General features: G+C 39.5%; 1 protein-coding gene across 15 annotated transcripts in view; it reads left to right on the forward strand.

Moving 5' to 3' along the window:
- The window catches only part of SYNE1 (spectrin repeat containing nuclear envelope protein 1), a 663,643-nt gene that overhangs the window by 478,811 nt on the left and 168,230 nt on the right, over nucleotides 1-16,602 (forward strand). For 12 of the 15 annotated variants that reach the window (XM_077486324.1, XM_077486337.1, XM_077486323.1 and 9 more), the window contains 5 exons: nucleotides 870-1,031; nucleotides 4,437-4,631; nucleotides 6,140-6,313; nucleotides 11,622-11,813; nucleotides 12,355-12,402. In XM_077486324.1, coding sequence (XP_077342450.1) covers nucleotides 870-1,031; nucleotides 4,437-4,631; nucleotides 6,140-6,313; nucleotides 11,622-11,813; nucleotides 12,355-12,402 — 771 coding nt within the window. The remainder of the gene's footprint in view (nucleotides 1-869; nucleotides 1,032-4,436; nucleotides 4,632-6,139; nucleotides 6,314-11,621; nucleotides 11,814-12,354; nucleotides 12,403-16,602) is intronic. The other 3 variants (XM_077486328.1, XM_077486329.1, XM_077486332.1) reach the window with 1 other exon arrangement.

Consider the following 16,602-nt stretch of genomic DNA (forward strand, 5'->3'; position numbering starts at 1 on the left):
GAAAAAGTGCGTGTTATATGCCAATAAATACAGTATTTTTCTTGAAATTCACTATGGATTCTAATTCCTTGCATTCTGCTTAAAGGTGAAATTATAGCTCCAGTTGCTTTCACAAAGAAAAAATCTTTTGGAACTGCAAGTCATAGTACTATAAACCAGGGTATCCTTTATGGGATTGCTAGAGTTAGTAGTAGGGTATAAATCATAAATTAGGCTAGGTTCACATTGATTCAGCATTGTGAGCTGCATTTTGTGTGGGCACGGCAGCATGCCCATTTAAATGGGCTGCAGTTCCTCTTGAAATGCAGGGAAAAGGTCCCTGCAGCATTTTAGAAATTGCAGCCTGCATGGGAATCGCAAGTGCAGTATGGTTCCCAGTGTGGGTGCTATTACCAGTGCATGTGATGCGCTATAAGGATTAATGGTTCCAATGCACTATTCTCAACACACATGTTCCTGTAGAGATGGCTGAATGTGTAAGTGGGTGCGGAAGCGACCACCACCTGGAATTGGAAATAGAGAGAGTGATGTCACCAGCACACCAAAATCTCCAACAGATAGCAACGTTTCAAAGTCACACAGGCATGTGTGGGTCTTGGTGTGCTGGTGACATCACTCTCTCTCATTAGGACTAATGGTATCCACATGCATCCAGTGTGTGTTTTCTGTGCGGGTGATTGCAGCTGCAGGAACAAGTGCAAACCTGCAGCAGGAACCACCCATACAGATATGAACCTAGCCTACCTGTATTCATTACTAACTGTTTAAGTTCATGTAAAGCACTGATAATAATAATAATATGCTGCATTCTATGGTCACCTGTGCTAGTATCTTTTATGTTATAAATTTTGTCTTCATATGTCTGTTAGATTAGCGAAAAGCAACGCACTTTATATGAGGCTCTTGAACGACAACAAAGATATCAAGATTCTCTTCAGTCCATTTCCACTAAAATGGAGGCTGTTGAAATGAAATTAAATGAAAGTTTGGAGCCCAGCAAGACCCCTGAAAGTCAGATGGCTGAACACCAGGTAATCTGTAGTATTCATTAAATGTAAAATATCTTACTGTGCCATCCTTGATACCTACAGAGCTATATGGTTACAAAGTGCCATACGAAAATATATAAAATAAAGGTACATTGGATTTTTTGTCTTGTAATACTGTTGTTTATTAGGCTACCTCTAATACATAACTCTTTCCTCACTAAGGCCCTAAAAATTAACTAACCTATAATAAGTCCATTAACATCTAATTTCCCTCTTCTCAATACTTAAGTGGACCAAAAAACCTAGCCATAACTTTAACGTAATCCTAAAAATGTTTATTATCTTTTTACCACAACAATGTAGCCCAGCACTTACCTCTTAAAACCTAGACTTATTTGTAATCCCTAGACACTAACTGTAACCCAGCCCGCACTCTTTAACCCCTTACACTAAGTTAGGTTGTACGGTAATTCATATATTATTTTTTTCTAAATAAACAATTGATGAAGATATGATTAAAATTACTCCATTATATTGTGCTGCCTTAGGCCATGTCCTGAGTAGTGTTTCCACAAATCCAAGTCTTCTTTCACTCCTTAGTATGTTTATATTAAAATTATTTTAGTTAACTAGCATAATTTAAAGGAGAACTATAGTTAAACTTTTTTTTTCATTTTGGATAGAGTAAGGGAGGGTTATAACCCCTGTCAGTTTTTTTGTTTTTTTTTTGCCCATTGAGGATATTTCCCTTCACTTCCTGTCCCATAGTCAAAACAGGAAGTGAGAGGAATTCCTGCAAATTAAGAAATCCCTTGGGGACTCCCAGGTCACCTGAACTAGTATCCCCATTGGAAGATGTTCTGGGGACAAACCAACATTTGGGATTTTCTTTCACTTTCAATGATAAAAATAAACAGGACAAATAGAGAGGGTGACACAGACAACAATAAAATATGACATGTTTTCTAATCTCTCTACACTCTATCCAAAACTAAAAAAAAAGTTTTGATTTTGGTTCTACTGTAAATGATTAATTGTCTGAGATTTCAAAACACATTTAGTAGGTGCATTTCATTTTTAATAGTGGTGTGGCCTTTACACTACTGTAATCTACAAAGTGTAGTAACTCTTAGCAACCACCAACCAACAATCAGAAATTAAATGTTATTGTTCTGTTAAAGAAAGATGGAATCTGTTTGATTGATATATGCACTGTAAACTGCACACAGACAGATGTTGTATCATGTTTTGTGTATCAGATAAACAGAATTTGAATTCAATTTATAAGTAGTTGTATAGTCAGATGATCTATCAGATTAGATATCATTTAAAGCGGTATTGTACCCAAATATTTCAGTCAATCTGAGCCCATTCATTTACTTTCATTGATGCTCAAATGCCCCTTTAAAAAATTAATCTCGCCGTAATTACCTTTTTATTTTAATTATTAGGTGTACTTCCGGTCTCTCCTCCTGTGGGAGTAGGCGTGTTTTTCGCCTTTCCCCTGCTCCGCAAAGTACCCTGGGAGCTTCTTCTGAGTCTTCCCAAGATTCTGTGCGGATCATTGTCCGGCCGAGTGAGAGCTCGTTTGTATATGTTTGGTTGCCATCACAACGTGGCGGGAACTTCCGACGACGCCGGCCGTTGTGATGGCAACCCGGAATTTTACAGCGCTGCTCCCTGTTATACAATGAGCATGCGCAGGATCGAGCAGGGAATCCTGGGAGCACAGCATTCACTCCTGGAAATAAATGATTGTGGGCTTCAAATGCCCACAAGCAAAATGAAAACCGCCAGGATACATTTATATAACATCATATTGCTGACGAAATCGGAAAGCAGGGGAAAGATTTAACACAGCAAGTGAGTACTCTCTGTGCATTACTAAAGTAGTTCAATGACCCAGGAAAAAAAAAAACGGATCGGTCAATGGAATCCCGCTTTAAATAAATAATGTAGGTGGGTCTTTGCGCAATATACTGTATGTGTTGGTATGTTCTGCTGACCTAATCAACAAATTGAGCACTAATGGACTATTCCTCACAGGGATCAATCAGTATGGAGAACTAGAATGGGAGCTTCCCCAAACTTCAGAGGTGTATATTGTCAAATGCAAGGGTATTCTGCTTTGTTGGGAAATCTCTATGCTGCCATTTTCCAATAGTTCTCTTTTCTATGGATTAACCCTTGGCCTGCCATTGATAAACACCATATGTTGGCAGCAGCAGGGGGTTTTACACACTCCAGGCTGCTACAGCAGCAATTTGTGTAAATGTTGTAAGCCAACTGTTAGTTTCCTGATGAAGGTTATCTGGCAGATGTGTTCCATTAGCTTCAGTGGAGTGGAGGGGAGACATCAGGGGTCTAAAAAAAACCTGATGTCTTATTAAAGAGCACCTGTCACTATAAATATGCTATCACATAGCCCCCCTGCCCTATGCACATGCACATACATATTTAAATGTACATATCAGGGTTGATTGTACTACATGTGTTACAAATTGCTGTGCATGCCAGAGTGACAGCAATAATGTTAGGGTCATTATTTGCATGTAACTCTAAACTGATGACCTGGAAGAGCTTTTAAAGTGTGACCAATGCAACATTTTGGTTACCAAGCTGGTACCTGGTTTTGACAGGTACATGCTCCCACTTCCAGCTGACTTCACTGCAGCAAAATCTTCTGGACGTTCGGTCTCTTTCTTCTTTCCCCCATCTTCGGGTCATTCACAAATTGCAGCACGCTTCACGCAGGCGCAGCACGCTTCACACAGGCGCAGCACACTTCACACATGCACAGGTTCCCTTACCCAGGATGGCATTGGTAGCACCCAAGAGCCCATTGAAAAATTGGCTCGGGTGAAGACACCGCTGGATTCGCGAACAGGTAAGTGTCCTAATATTAAAAGACAATGTTTTTTCTGAAGGAGCCTAGACCTCCACTTTGATGGATTTTTTACTGAAAATGTGTGTTTGATAAAGAAGTGTGTTAATATCACGTGACAAAAAAAATAAAAATGGAACTACCACCATTTTTTTCAGAAAATATATACTGCACTGGTGTTAACCTGACTTTTTAAGCCTAAAATTATAATTTTATCATGTGTGAAATACATGCAAAAACTGTGCTGGCATGCATGTTTGTTAACCAAGCTAATGATAAAATGACTGATGATTACACAGTCCCAGCGAGGATGGCCAGATCTTTCATGCACTGTTCTAAGTAGGAGATTTGCCATTTTTTTGTATGCCAAAGCTTGTAAGGTGGATAATATTATCATTATACAGGTTTTATATAGTGCCAACAGTTAGCGCCGTGCTTAACAAAATAAAGGCAGACATTACAGTTACATTACAATTTGGTGCAAGAGGAATCAAAGGGCCCTGCTCACTAGAGCTTACAATCTAAAAAGGATATATATAATACATTTTTATGTTTCCCTCTAGGCTCTTATGGATGAGATTTTAATGTTACAGGAAGAGATCAGCAAGTTGCAAGCTTCCTTTGCAGATGAGCTAGTATCTGAATCTCTTGATTCAGAAGCCGCAGATCAGTTAGCTCTGCAATCAACACTGACTGTCTTGGCTGAGAGAATGGCCACCATCAGAATGAAGGCCTCAGGAAAACGGCAACTCTTGGAGGTACATACAGTATTCAAGTTGTTTAGAGTAAATATGTCTATGTGCACTTATTACTAAATAATATAGCTTTTACACTTTTAATAGTGCAAACAGCTGCTTATACTTACTTCTTTACGCTATCTTAATTATTTTCTACCATAGCATTTTGGCATATATAGTACATTGTATTTCTGTAAAACTAATATATACAGTACTTATGGAAATTGAATTTTCCATATCTATTGCATCCTAAACATTTTACAAAATAAAATTTTACCAAAATTAAACAAATTCAATTTAAAGGATTTTTTATCAAATATTGCTTTCATACAACACGGGTGAACAAAATGGACATTATAATTGTATATAGAAGCGAAATAAATTAGTTCAACTGAAATTGGTTTTACTGCAACATGTTTGACTTCTTGGTTCCTGCAAATCATTTTTACAGGCGTAACAGAAGTTGAGTTTTCTAAAATGGACAGAGTGTTAGCACTTTACTTCTGGAATTATGGACTTATTATCATGCATTATATACACAGACAAGCATGGCAACAATATTCTTATATATCCTGTGTAAGCTATTAGTCCCATCAATCCACCATATAATGGAGATGTATAAAGGGGGAAACCTGTGTGACAACCATGGCTACCGCCCCCATAAATACTGTACAGTAAATGTAAACACAAAGGCACATGAAGTGTGTTATTTGCAGGATCTCCAGCGAAAATAAACTGGGCTGAGGCTGTGCTTATGGATTTTTTCCTTTGACATTGCTGCAGCTTGGAGTTAGGGCACATAACCTGTCCCTGCCTGTACTCACAGCCATCTTGTTGAACTTTACTTCTCTACCTGAGCGGCACCTAAATTTTACAATTTATTATGTTTTATTTTTGAGTTTAGATACACTTTCACATTCTGAAATTTTTGTAGTCAGACTTGTACCTGGGTCCTCATTTATAATGGAGAGCAGATATCGCTATCCACTCTTTGTTATGTACAACGTGGCCCATCTTATTTATAAAAATCAGATTTTAAGTAGTATGCTATTTAAAAAAAATGACCCTCTAGTCTTTTTGGCCACCATGTCTGTTCATTTGTTGACTATTGAATCAACAGTGTTTTTTTAGGTACAACTTTTAGGCTTTTCAGTGTGCCAACAATTCAGCTACTTCACAAACTTTGAAAAGTTCAGTTGCTGGAACACTTAATTGGATTAAAAGGCAGAACTAAATTCACAAGTATTACAAAGAATTGCAATCGTATTTATAGATACTACATTTCCATTACTGAACAATGTACAAAGAAATCTTATCACTATTCCCTTTCTGCTATGATAAATAAATTAAAAACTATAGTTATAATTAAATAATTATAACCCCAACAGCATTTTACCCGGATTGGGTGGGGGTAAAAGCTTATTGTGCGTGATGACGTTGACGATGCTAGTTTTCAACAGTGGAAATACTGTATGTTTTACGCACATGCATTAACAATGACAGAAAAGCTAAACAAATTATGTTATTAGGAAAAACTGAGCGAGCAGCTGGAAGAACAACGTCATGAACAAGCTCTGCAGAGATACCGCAGTGAAGCAGATGAACTTGATCACTGGTTGCGGGGGGCCAGATCAACTTTGGATAATGTATTGCGGGCCCTTGAGGAGCCTATGGATATGGAGGCACAACTCATTGATTGCCAGGTATAATGCATCACAGATATAAATTTTGTGTAATAATGTGAGTTAGCGCTCCAAACAAGCAAAAAAAAAAAAAGTAGCTAGCACAAAGTAAGGTATTCAGCCAACCTTATATGCAGATATAAAAAGTAACAGTGCAGCGCTGGCAAATTCTACATACATATAATAGCGTGCATAAATGAAAAGCTGGAATTCATAATCCTCAAATTAAACCCAAAAAAATACAATATAAATAAACAAATTTAACATAAATAAACAAAAATATAATTTTTTGTTTAATTTAAAGTGGTTGTAAACCCTTACAAACCACTTTGACCTACAGGTAAGCCTAGATTAAGGCTTACCTGTAGGTCCAAGCAATATCTCCTAAACCTATATGGTTTAGGAGATATTTGCCCGAAAACGGGCACCGCAGGCGCACTGAGCGCGGCATTCTCCGCGACGGAGCTGCCGCGCGTGTCGGCTCCCGTGCGCATGCGCGGGAGTGACGTCATTGCGGCTTCGCCGAATGACAGCGGCGGAGCTGCGAGACCCCACCAACAAGATGGATGCGGCGGACTACAGGGGACAGCAGCGACTTCGCTGGCTCCTGTGTCAGGTAAGTGACACATAATGGGCTACTATGTGATGCATAGTAGTCCATTATGCTTTGCCTTTGCAGGGAATGAAAGAGGAAGTAAACTCATCAGGGTTTACTTCCTCTTTAATGATTATGAATTTAAGCATTCTATTTGCACACGCTATTATATGTATGTAGAATTTCTGAGTGCTGCATTGTCACAGATATAACATTGTTCAGAACTCTGTATTTTGAAAGATGAAAATAAATTCTTGTACAGGCCTGGAAGTGTGCTTTATGTGCATATTTGTGTATTACAAATAATAGAATGCATAAATCCAGAATGCATAATTAATTATCCTATATAATATGAAATAAATAGAACATTTCCTGTTTCCTGTAAAGCACTGGAGGCTTCTTGTTCACATTCAACTTAGAGAGCTTTCTCCACCCCTCTCTGCTTTTCTCCCCACTGTTAAAATCGCTCATTGTTGCTAGTTAATAATAATATATACAGTACAATGGAGGGAGCACAGAGACCTTATTTTTTGTTTTTTGTTTTTCTTTACTCAAACTTTCGGCTATCCCTATTACCTAATATACTCACATTCCTCCTGTAAATTACATATGCATTTCTTGTTTTCAATAACAGTTTATTATTTATCATACAGGGAGAGAGGGTAATGCTCTTCTTAGCCCCGTGATTTCATTACAGGAACTACTGTATACTAATACTCAGGGGTCAAGTCCTGGGGAAAAAAGTGTGGGAACTCCCACCCAAAGATCCACTCCCCCACCAAAAAAAAAAAAACGCTCATAAGCATATAAATTTCACAGAAAATACAGTGCAACATTTATTGGAAAGTGCCAGTTTACAAAAACAAAATAAGTTAACTTGTCAAACTAACAGAATAATCACCACATGAACTGAGGGGGACACGGAGGAAAACTGGAGGAGGACAGGAGCAGAATGGAGGGGAACAGTAGAATGGAGGGGGACACGGAGGAAAACTGGAGGGGGACAGCAGCAGAATGGAGGGGGAGTGGGGGACAGCAGCAGAACGGAGGGGGGAGTGGGGGAGACAGCAGCAGAATGGAGGGGGAGTGGGGGAGACAGTAGTAGAACGGAGGGGAAGTGGGGGAGACAGCAGCAGAACGGAGGGGGAGTGGGCGAGACAGCAGCAGAACAGAGGGGGCGTAGGGGAGACAGCAGCAGAACAGAGGGGGAGTGGGGGAGACAGCAGCAGAACGGAGGGGGAGTGGGGGAGACAGCAGCAGAACGGAGGGGGAGTGGGGGAGACAGCAGCAGAACGGAGGGGGAGTGGGGGAGACAGCAGCAGAACAGAGGGGGAGCATGCTCACTGTAACTAACTCAGCTCAGGAGAGGAGAAGTTGAACTGGAGAAGTCTGGCAGCTCAGAGTTGGGCTGCACTGCTGGAATTGTGCTACAGCGGCTGCGGGAGTAGTCAGCGGCTGCCCCGGGACTGTCTGGCATTGACTGGGCAGTGGGCACAGGCTGGATCCTTATCAGCAGTAAGTGTGGCTCTGTCTGGTGTGGTGTATGTGGCTGGCTGCTCTCTCTCGGTGGCGCTGCTCGGCCTAGCAACCAGTTACTCAGGCATATGCAGGACATGGCTGCTAAAGGGAACTGAGTTCCTGATGTGGAAAAAGTACAGGAACTCTGTTCCCATGCGTTCCCGCAGGACTTGAGCCCTGCTAATACTACTAAAGAGGGCGCTCCATGCCACTTCCTCCAGAAGCAGAGTAACCATTTAACTACATTTGGAATATACTTCACCTATACTCCAGCTCATTGGAAAAGTAGGAGGTGTGGTGGAGCTTAATAAAGCAATATTGCAATCCATGCAGCTACAGCGATGAGTAGGGTTTTGCTGCAGTGGTGCCATTTATGCTCCGATGCCAAATGTAGTAAAGTGCAAATTAAATGTTGGTATTTTACCTTAAGTAACATGCTATTTAGATTTGTTTCGCTAAACATAATCAATGTAAAGCCTAAGTGTAGTTCTAAAACAAATTAGCACAATGGACATTACTTATAGACAGTTGAATGTGTACATTGTGCTGCTGTCACATCTGTCACAGCTAAAGTCTTCCGCAATCATTTCCCCCTCTACCCTGCTGCTGTAGTCTAGAGGTTAATAGAACTGAGGGAGCTCATCAGAAGTGCCCATCTATGCTCGCTCTTTTCTGCCCATCTCCTACATTTATAGATGGTATACTACTCTATGAATTAAATATGATCTATGAATGGAGGAGGATGGAAAGGTTCACCCCTCCTTTCATAGTTCATGTTTTATTTATAGAGGATATAGTACATTGTCTATGAATGGAGGAGCTGGATGGAAAGGGCAGGCATAGCCACTCACTCTTGATGAGTGCGTATCACAGCTTCCAAAGTACTATTGACTCCTGCCACATTTGAGGATTATATCCTACTGACTATAAGTAATGCCCATTGTGCTAATTTTTGTATGTTTTTTTTTTAAATGTTCACTACACATAGGCTGTAGGAGCAAATTTATAAGGCAGTGAAAGTGATATTTACCAAACATTTCATCTGCTGATAAGGTAACTGGGTGAATTCCAGGGCGGTAAAGCCCACTCTAAGCTGATTCTTTTTCACAGGAGAGCAAAAGTAGGTGCACTCCTGTAAGCCAGAAGAGAAGTATGGCCAAGAAAGCTTTGGTCTTACTTCTCTAAGGCCTTAAGCACACAGGGGTTATCCACCTTGCACTACAAATGCACTGCAAGTACACTTGGAAGTGCAGTCGCTGTAAATCTGAGGGGTAGATCTGAAGTGAGGGGAAGCTCTGCTGATGTTATCATCCAATCATGTGCAAGCTAAAATTCTGTTTTTTTATTTTCCTTGCATGTCCCCCTTGGATTTACAGCGACTGCACTTCCAAGTGCACTTGTAGTGCAAAGTGGATTTGCCTTTCGTAAATAACACCCAGGGTGTCTGTTCAGCCCCTTTGATTGCTAGAATTCTTGGCAAGAGAAAAGCTGCTTAAAAAAACACAGTAAAAGCAACGTATTGCATATGCCTTTAGGCACATTTAGGTATGTCAAATGTTTGAGAGTAGGGATGAGCATAAGTTCGATTCGAACATCAGGTGTCCGCCTATTCGCAGTTTTTTTCAATGACTTCTTTTATCTGTATTGCCGGGACTGACAATTCATTATAGCTGCGAGTACTTTTAAATTACCTTTTTACCTTTAGAAATGCCATTTTGTGCAGGGACTGTTCAAAACATGGGAAAATGCCCACTTTAAAGGTATTCTATAGACACCCCCCAGGTACGAAATTTAAAGGAATATTTCACGTTTATTCTTTCACTTTAAGCATTATTAAAATTACTGCTCCTGAAAAAAAGAACATTTTTAAAATGTATTTTTGCATTGATACATATCCCCTGGGGCAGGACCCAGGTCCCCAAACACTTTTTATGACAATAACTTGCATATAAGCCTTTAAAAAGAGCACTTTAGATTATTCATGTTCGTGTTCCATAGACTTTATTGGTGTTTGCATATTCAAACACATTTTTTGTCTGCATGTTCTGCTGCGAACCCAACAGGAGGGTGTTCGGCTTATCCCTATTTGAGAGTTAATGTATTCCATTACTTTATTCTGGCCTTTGGAATACATCAATGCTCAAATACCAAACACGTTTAGCATTTAGGCACATTTAGATATCTTTAGCATTTTTTTCTGCTTTTCAGCTCTTCTCCTTTGGTGTTTTTTTTATCTTCAGCATATAAACTATTATCAGTGGCTCCTCTTCGAATATGCCTATAAGCATGTATATGTGCATAGACACATAGGGGTTGATTTACTAAAGGCAAATAGACTGTGCACTTTGCAATGGGCAGTTGCTCCAGAGCTTAGTAAATGAGGTAAAGATTCCCTTTGTAAAGAATACCAAATCACATGCATGGAAAAAAAACTGCATTTTTGCTTGCACGTGATTGGATGATGGAAGTCAGACGAGCTTCTGCTCTAAGCTCTGGAGCCACTACTCTTGTAGAGTGCAACTGCACTTTGCAAAGTGCACAGTCTGTTTTCCTTTAGTAAATCAACCCCGTAGGCTTTCATAAAGGTGCTTTTACAGGCTGAAAAAAAACTGCTAAATGCTTTTTTTATAAACTGTGTGCATGAGGCCTAAACTGTTTTATTTCTGTATTGAGAAAATGGCTACATTAGAAAGTATCAGTTTACAGTTCTTGCTTCATTTGATCCTCTGAATAAGGCAATTTAGGTTTCTTCTATAATTAAAATGTCCTGTGAAGTTACACATTACTGGAGCAGTTCATAGAAGGATAGTTACCCAGTAAAGATGTGTTTATGCAGGTCAATCTGTAAAGAGGATTATGCAGATATAGTCAGTCATTCACAAACCTTGGAAGCTAAAAGCTTATCCATATAGCACATGGCTCATTTGTACAAAACAAGACGGAGAGCAAAGAGCTTGGGTCTAATAATGCATAGACCTGAAGAATAATGGCACATGCAAACCAATTTCTAAGATAGATTTGCCATTTACTGGGTTCAAGAGATATCCTTGCTTTTAATTTTCAAAAGTTTCTTTTTCTTTTTGAGAGTGAAAATGACTCTCAGTTTGCTGTGGACTTGCTCCTGTAACAAAGGCTTTGCCCTTGATGTAACAGCGATGCCGAAATGCCTTATTTCATAAAATGTTTGAATTTGCTTCTTTGTTTTCACTGCTACAGAACATGCTTTTGGAAATAGAACAGAAGGTGGTGGCTTTGTCGGAACTGTCTGTACACAGTGAGAACTTACTCATGGAAGGGAAGACCCAAACTAAGGAAGAGGCCGAACAGTTGGCAATGAAACTGAGGACTTTGAAGGGGAGCCTCTTGGAACTGCAGAGGGTTCTCCAGGACAAACAGATAAGCATCCAGGTAGTTCAAACTAATGTAGCATTTAATTGTATACTATTTATTATGGGAATAATTGATACACTGATGTTTTATTATATTCTTCTTATGCTAACTACTTAAGAAAAGCATGGTGGTCATGCTTATAGCCAGGTTTAAGATATTTCTGGACTGATTTGTAATCCTTTTATTGGCTTCCATTGACTTGACTCTAAGTCAGATACTGTGTTTAGCCAACTTAACAGCTATGAATCAATTCACAACCCTTACACAGCTTTTGTTATTGTAAAAGATACTTTAGTTAACTATAAAGAATTGCACATTGATTTATTTTTTCTTTTAAGTATTTCCATATGATACAATACAATAAATCAGCCACTGATAATGTAGTTGTAACCATATACAATGAAGAACTGTCACACAATGCTGGTAACCCCATTTACAGTTCATTTATATATTTGTACATTGCAGTGAGTGTGGTACAATCAAATGATATGTATTCCCATGCTGTTAGAGATCTACAGTATTGCTTTAACAGTGCTCTTATGTTTTGTTTGTTCCATAGGCTAAGCTAGCATGGGGCGAGATGAAAGTACACAAGAAAGCAGAACATGTAATGTGTCTGTTTTTCTGGTTTGGGTTCTGCTTGCTGTTTGATTTTTCTTGTTCTTGGGGTGTGCTGTGCAAACTAAAATTTTATTAATCCATTCTTTTCCAAATTCTCTTCGTTCTATTTATGATCAAATATCAGTTTATCAAACTATACGTTTTTTAAGATTTGATACCTCTTTCTATTTATTTTCTAAGTAAATCAAGCTTTTTCCATGACTATTTTATTTAAAAAAAAAATCAAAATATTTTGAAATAATGCTCTACTGTTCTGAAAGTAAACTAGTTAGATTGTGATCTAAAGGCTCAACCCGCTGTTTTTTTGTTGTTTTTTTTTTCAACTGTCTTTGACTGTCATTGATAAAAATCCATCATTATGGCAAGTAAGGATCATTATAGCTGAGTCGTAATGAGATGAAATAATCCATTTAGCTATCCCCCAATCAGCATTTGATGGTTAATTCTTACATAAGACCTTTTGCTTTTTTTTCCCTGTGAGTGATGGTTATTGAAGACATGTTCTGCCCAGCACACTCAGCTGCAAATATTAGCTGAACCTTATTCATTATTATTAGCATTATCAAGAATTTTGGCTAAAACCGTAATTGATTGTCTAGCTAAAACTACAAAGATAAAATCTAAGTGCTGTTTGATTGGCATAAAATGTGCACCTAGATCATTTTAGTGAATTTTGTTTACTGATTAGAAGTGTTAAGTGCTCATTTGTCTCTTTAGTGTTTATATCGTTAGTGCATAGTGTTGTGTAGTGATATTCCTGCAAGCCTATGCAGATGCAGCTTTTCTTCGTTGCTAGACATTTGTTGGAATGCTGACTCAGACTGTACAATTAACACAGTACACATCCACCTCTCAAGTTGATGCCGTATCCAGAGCTTATTTTACGGCAAGGAAAGTAATAGCTAGGAGATGGGTCATCCCTTATATACTCTCGTTTGAGCAGTCAACACCAAAATGTACCTCATTCTTTAATTTAAGAAAAATACCTACGTAGGAAAACCCAGCCAACTAAGATGTCAAAGAATATTGTTCTGTTGGATCAAAAGTGTGCATACCTCACTAAGGTTAGCTCCTACCCTGGTTTGACTAGCTCTTTCCATTCCCCTTTGGGACTACTGCTCTAGGGGCTTCAACTTGAGGACTTTAAAAGTTAATTGACACTCAGGAAACTATCTCTTGCCTCAGTTGGTATATTACTGATATCTCATTAGCAAGTCACAGGTTGACTTTACAGCTATTCCACATGATATGCTAGGTAAACAACTGCTCTGGCACTTTTCACATATAAGATTATATATATTACACCTGTTTAATGACCTTCTATCTTTTTCTGACTTTATACACATAACACTTCTGACTGTTGGTAACAGTTGTTCCATATATTGTATATTGTGCTGTTTATTTGAAGGTGAATTCCAGGTATGGTTATCTTTGCATAGTTACATTGATCCAGCTTATTCCAGATCTGACTGATCCCCGTGGAAGCTGTAAATCATGGTAGTAGACACTGCGACTACAGTCATTGGTGCCAGCTTCCAGGTTTCTTTGCCTATCATCTGCCATGCTGCTTAGTGAACACAGGAGGTCACGCACGGGTGCCAAACATGGAACACTTTGCATTTCCTCAATGAATGCAAAGCTTTTTCTGATTGGATGAGGTGGAGATTATGATGTTGCTGCCCTACCTCTCCATCTCGTCAAATCAGAGAACACTTTACATTCAATAGGAAAAATGCAAAGTGTTTTCTAAATGGCACACGTGTCAAATGAGGGACCTCCTGTGTTCACTAAGTAGCAGGATAGGCGCTTAGCACAGGACCTGGAAGCTAGCAACAATCACTGTATTAAGGTGATTGTAAAGTCTTGTTTATTTTCATACAAAAATAACAAACATGTTATACTTACCTGCTCTATTGCAGTGGATTTGCACAGAGCAGCCTGGTCCTTCTGTTCTTGGGTCTCTCTTCGGTGCTCCTGGCCCCTCCCTCCTGTTCAGTGCCCCCACAGCAAGCAGCTTACTGTGGGGGCACCTGAGCCAAGTCACAGCTGTTTGTGTCCATTCAGACACGGAGCTCTGCCCTGGCCCTGCCCCTTCTCTCCCCTGATTGGCTAGCTGACTTTGATTGACAGCAGCTAATAGAGCCGATACTGTGTCTCAGCCAATCAGGAGGGAGAATCTCAGACAGCTGAGACACTCCTGGACATCGCTCGATAGAGAGGGACCTCAGGTAAGTGTTAGGTGGGCACGGGGGGCTGTTGCACACAGAATGCTTTTTATCTTATTGCATAGAATGCATTAAGATAAAAAACCTACTGCCTTTACAACTCCTTTAATGGGGCCTACTACAGGGATTTTCAGCTTCCACTGGGATAGGCCAGGTATGCAAGCATAGCTAAATTTGTCAACCAATGTAACTATGCAAAAATAGCCAAACTAAATTAGTACTAAGTTGTAGCAAACCTGAAAGTCTGGGCATTCACTGGAAGGTGTTCACTTTACATTTTGCTGTGCAAGTCCAGACAATGAATGTAGAGAGCAAATAGGAATTAAACATAATATTTAAGCCAGTGATTTAGCTGTCCAACTTTATTGCCCTTAGGTGTCTGCAGTCATTTTGCATCATCAGCGACTTTTTTTTTTGTTCATTATGTTTATTTTTTTTAACAGATAAACAATGCTGCAGTACTGTTGCTGTAAAGATATTGAAGAGCAAATAAGATGTATTGTGCATACAGTTTTACAATTTGTAAATTTGTGCATGGAGCGTACCATACATTGACATTGTTTAGAGTAGGTTGTTTCAAAGGCATACAAAGGAAAAGTAGGGTCACTAATGGAGGAGATTAGCTTGGGATGGCCTGGGGGGGCCTAGAGCCATTATAAGGATAGGTCCAGGCCAGCGCAGGAAAGCAGATAGCAAAACAACGTAGAACAGGAAGACTAGGGGTGAAGGCAGAAGGTGAGAGTTGTTGGGGACAGGATAGATGTATTCTGTGAGTGCACTCCCTTTCAGAGGGCCAGAAGGACTAGTTTACACTCTGCTGGAAGATATTAAGTAGTCCACTGATGCCAGATATTCATATATTTATCTGTTATGCCAATCTTTCACTGCGCATGACTGAATCGATCCAACACTTGGTTTCAGCAAAGAAAACGGTGGGTGATTTCCAGGCTTTCGCAGTTGTTTGCTTGTCTCCTATTAGAACATGAAGTAGTCATTTGAACTGGGTTTGGAAATGTGTGGAGGCTTGAGGTTTCAGCCACTTGTCACCTATATCTGGCTTAAGACATCTTGTTTTACTTGGACTAGAAGCAATTTCTCTTGCACTGCCACTGCAGATGTTATGCCCTGTACACATGGTCGGACTTTCCGACGGAAAATGTCCGATCGGATTGTGTTGTCAGAAAATCCGATTGTGTGTGGGCTCCATCGGCCTTTTTCCGTCGGAATTTCTGACACACAAAGTTAGAGAGCTGGATCTAAAATTTTCCGACAACAAAATCCGATCGTTTAAATTCCGATCATGTGTATCCAATTCCGACAGACAAAGTGCAATGCATACTGAGAATAAATTATGGGACGGAAGCTATTGGCTACTGGCCCGTTTATAGTCCCATCATACGTGTGTTACGTCACCGCGTTCAGAACGATCAGATTTTCTGACAACTTTGTGTGAACGTGTGTATGCAACACAAGTTTTGGCGAAAATCCGTCTGAAAAAATCTGATGGATTTTGTCGTCGGAAAGTCTGGCCGTGTGTACAAGGCTTTACAGTTACATTGCTGGAACCTTTGGGCAAAAGGCCAACTCTTTATTCAAATGTAATCAAAAAAACATTTAAGGTGGAAGTCTAGGCAGTCCATAGCCCTAATGAGTGTGCCATATGTTTACATTATTGCTCTACATCTAGCATTCCTGATTGATCATGGCTAAATTTCAGTTCAATCAGGAAACAGTTCTTATTAGCTGTGGTGGTGGCACAATACAGGCATACCCCACTTTTAAGTACGCAATGTGGTTTATTTACTAAAGCTAAAAAGTGCAAAATCAGGCTCACTTCTGCATAGAAACCAATGAGCTTCTAACCCCAGCTTGTTCAATTAAAGTGGTTCTGCACCTAAAAAAAAATATTAAAAGCCAGCAGCTACTAATATTGCAGCTGCTGACTTTTAATAAATTGACAC

This window comes from Lithobates pipiens, unplaced genomic scaffold, assembly GCF_037356315.1.
Source record: "Lithobates pipiens isolate NorthernLeopardFrog02 unplaced genomic scaffold, aLitPip1_a1.2 Scaffold_18, whole genome shotgun sequence".
NCBI classification, from domain to species: Eukaryota; Metazoa; Chordata; class Amphibia; order Anura; family Ranidae; genus Lithobates; species Lithobates pipiens.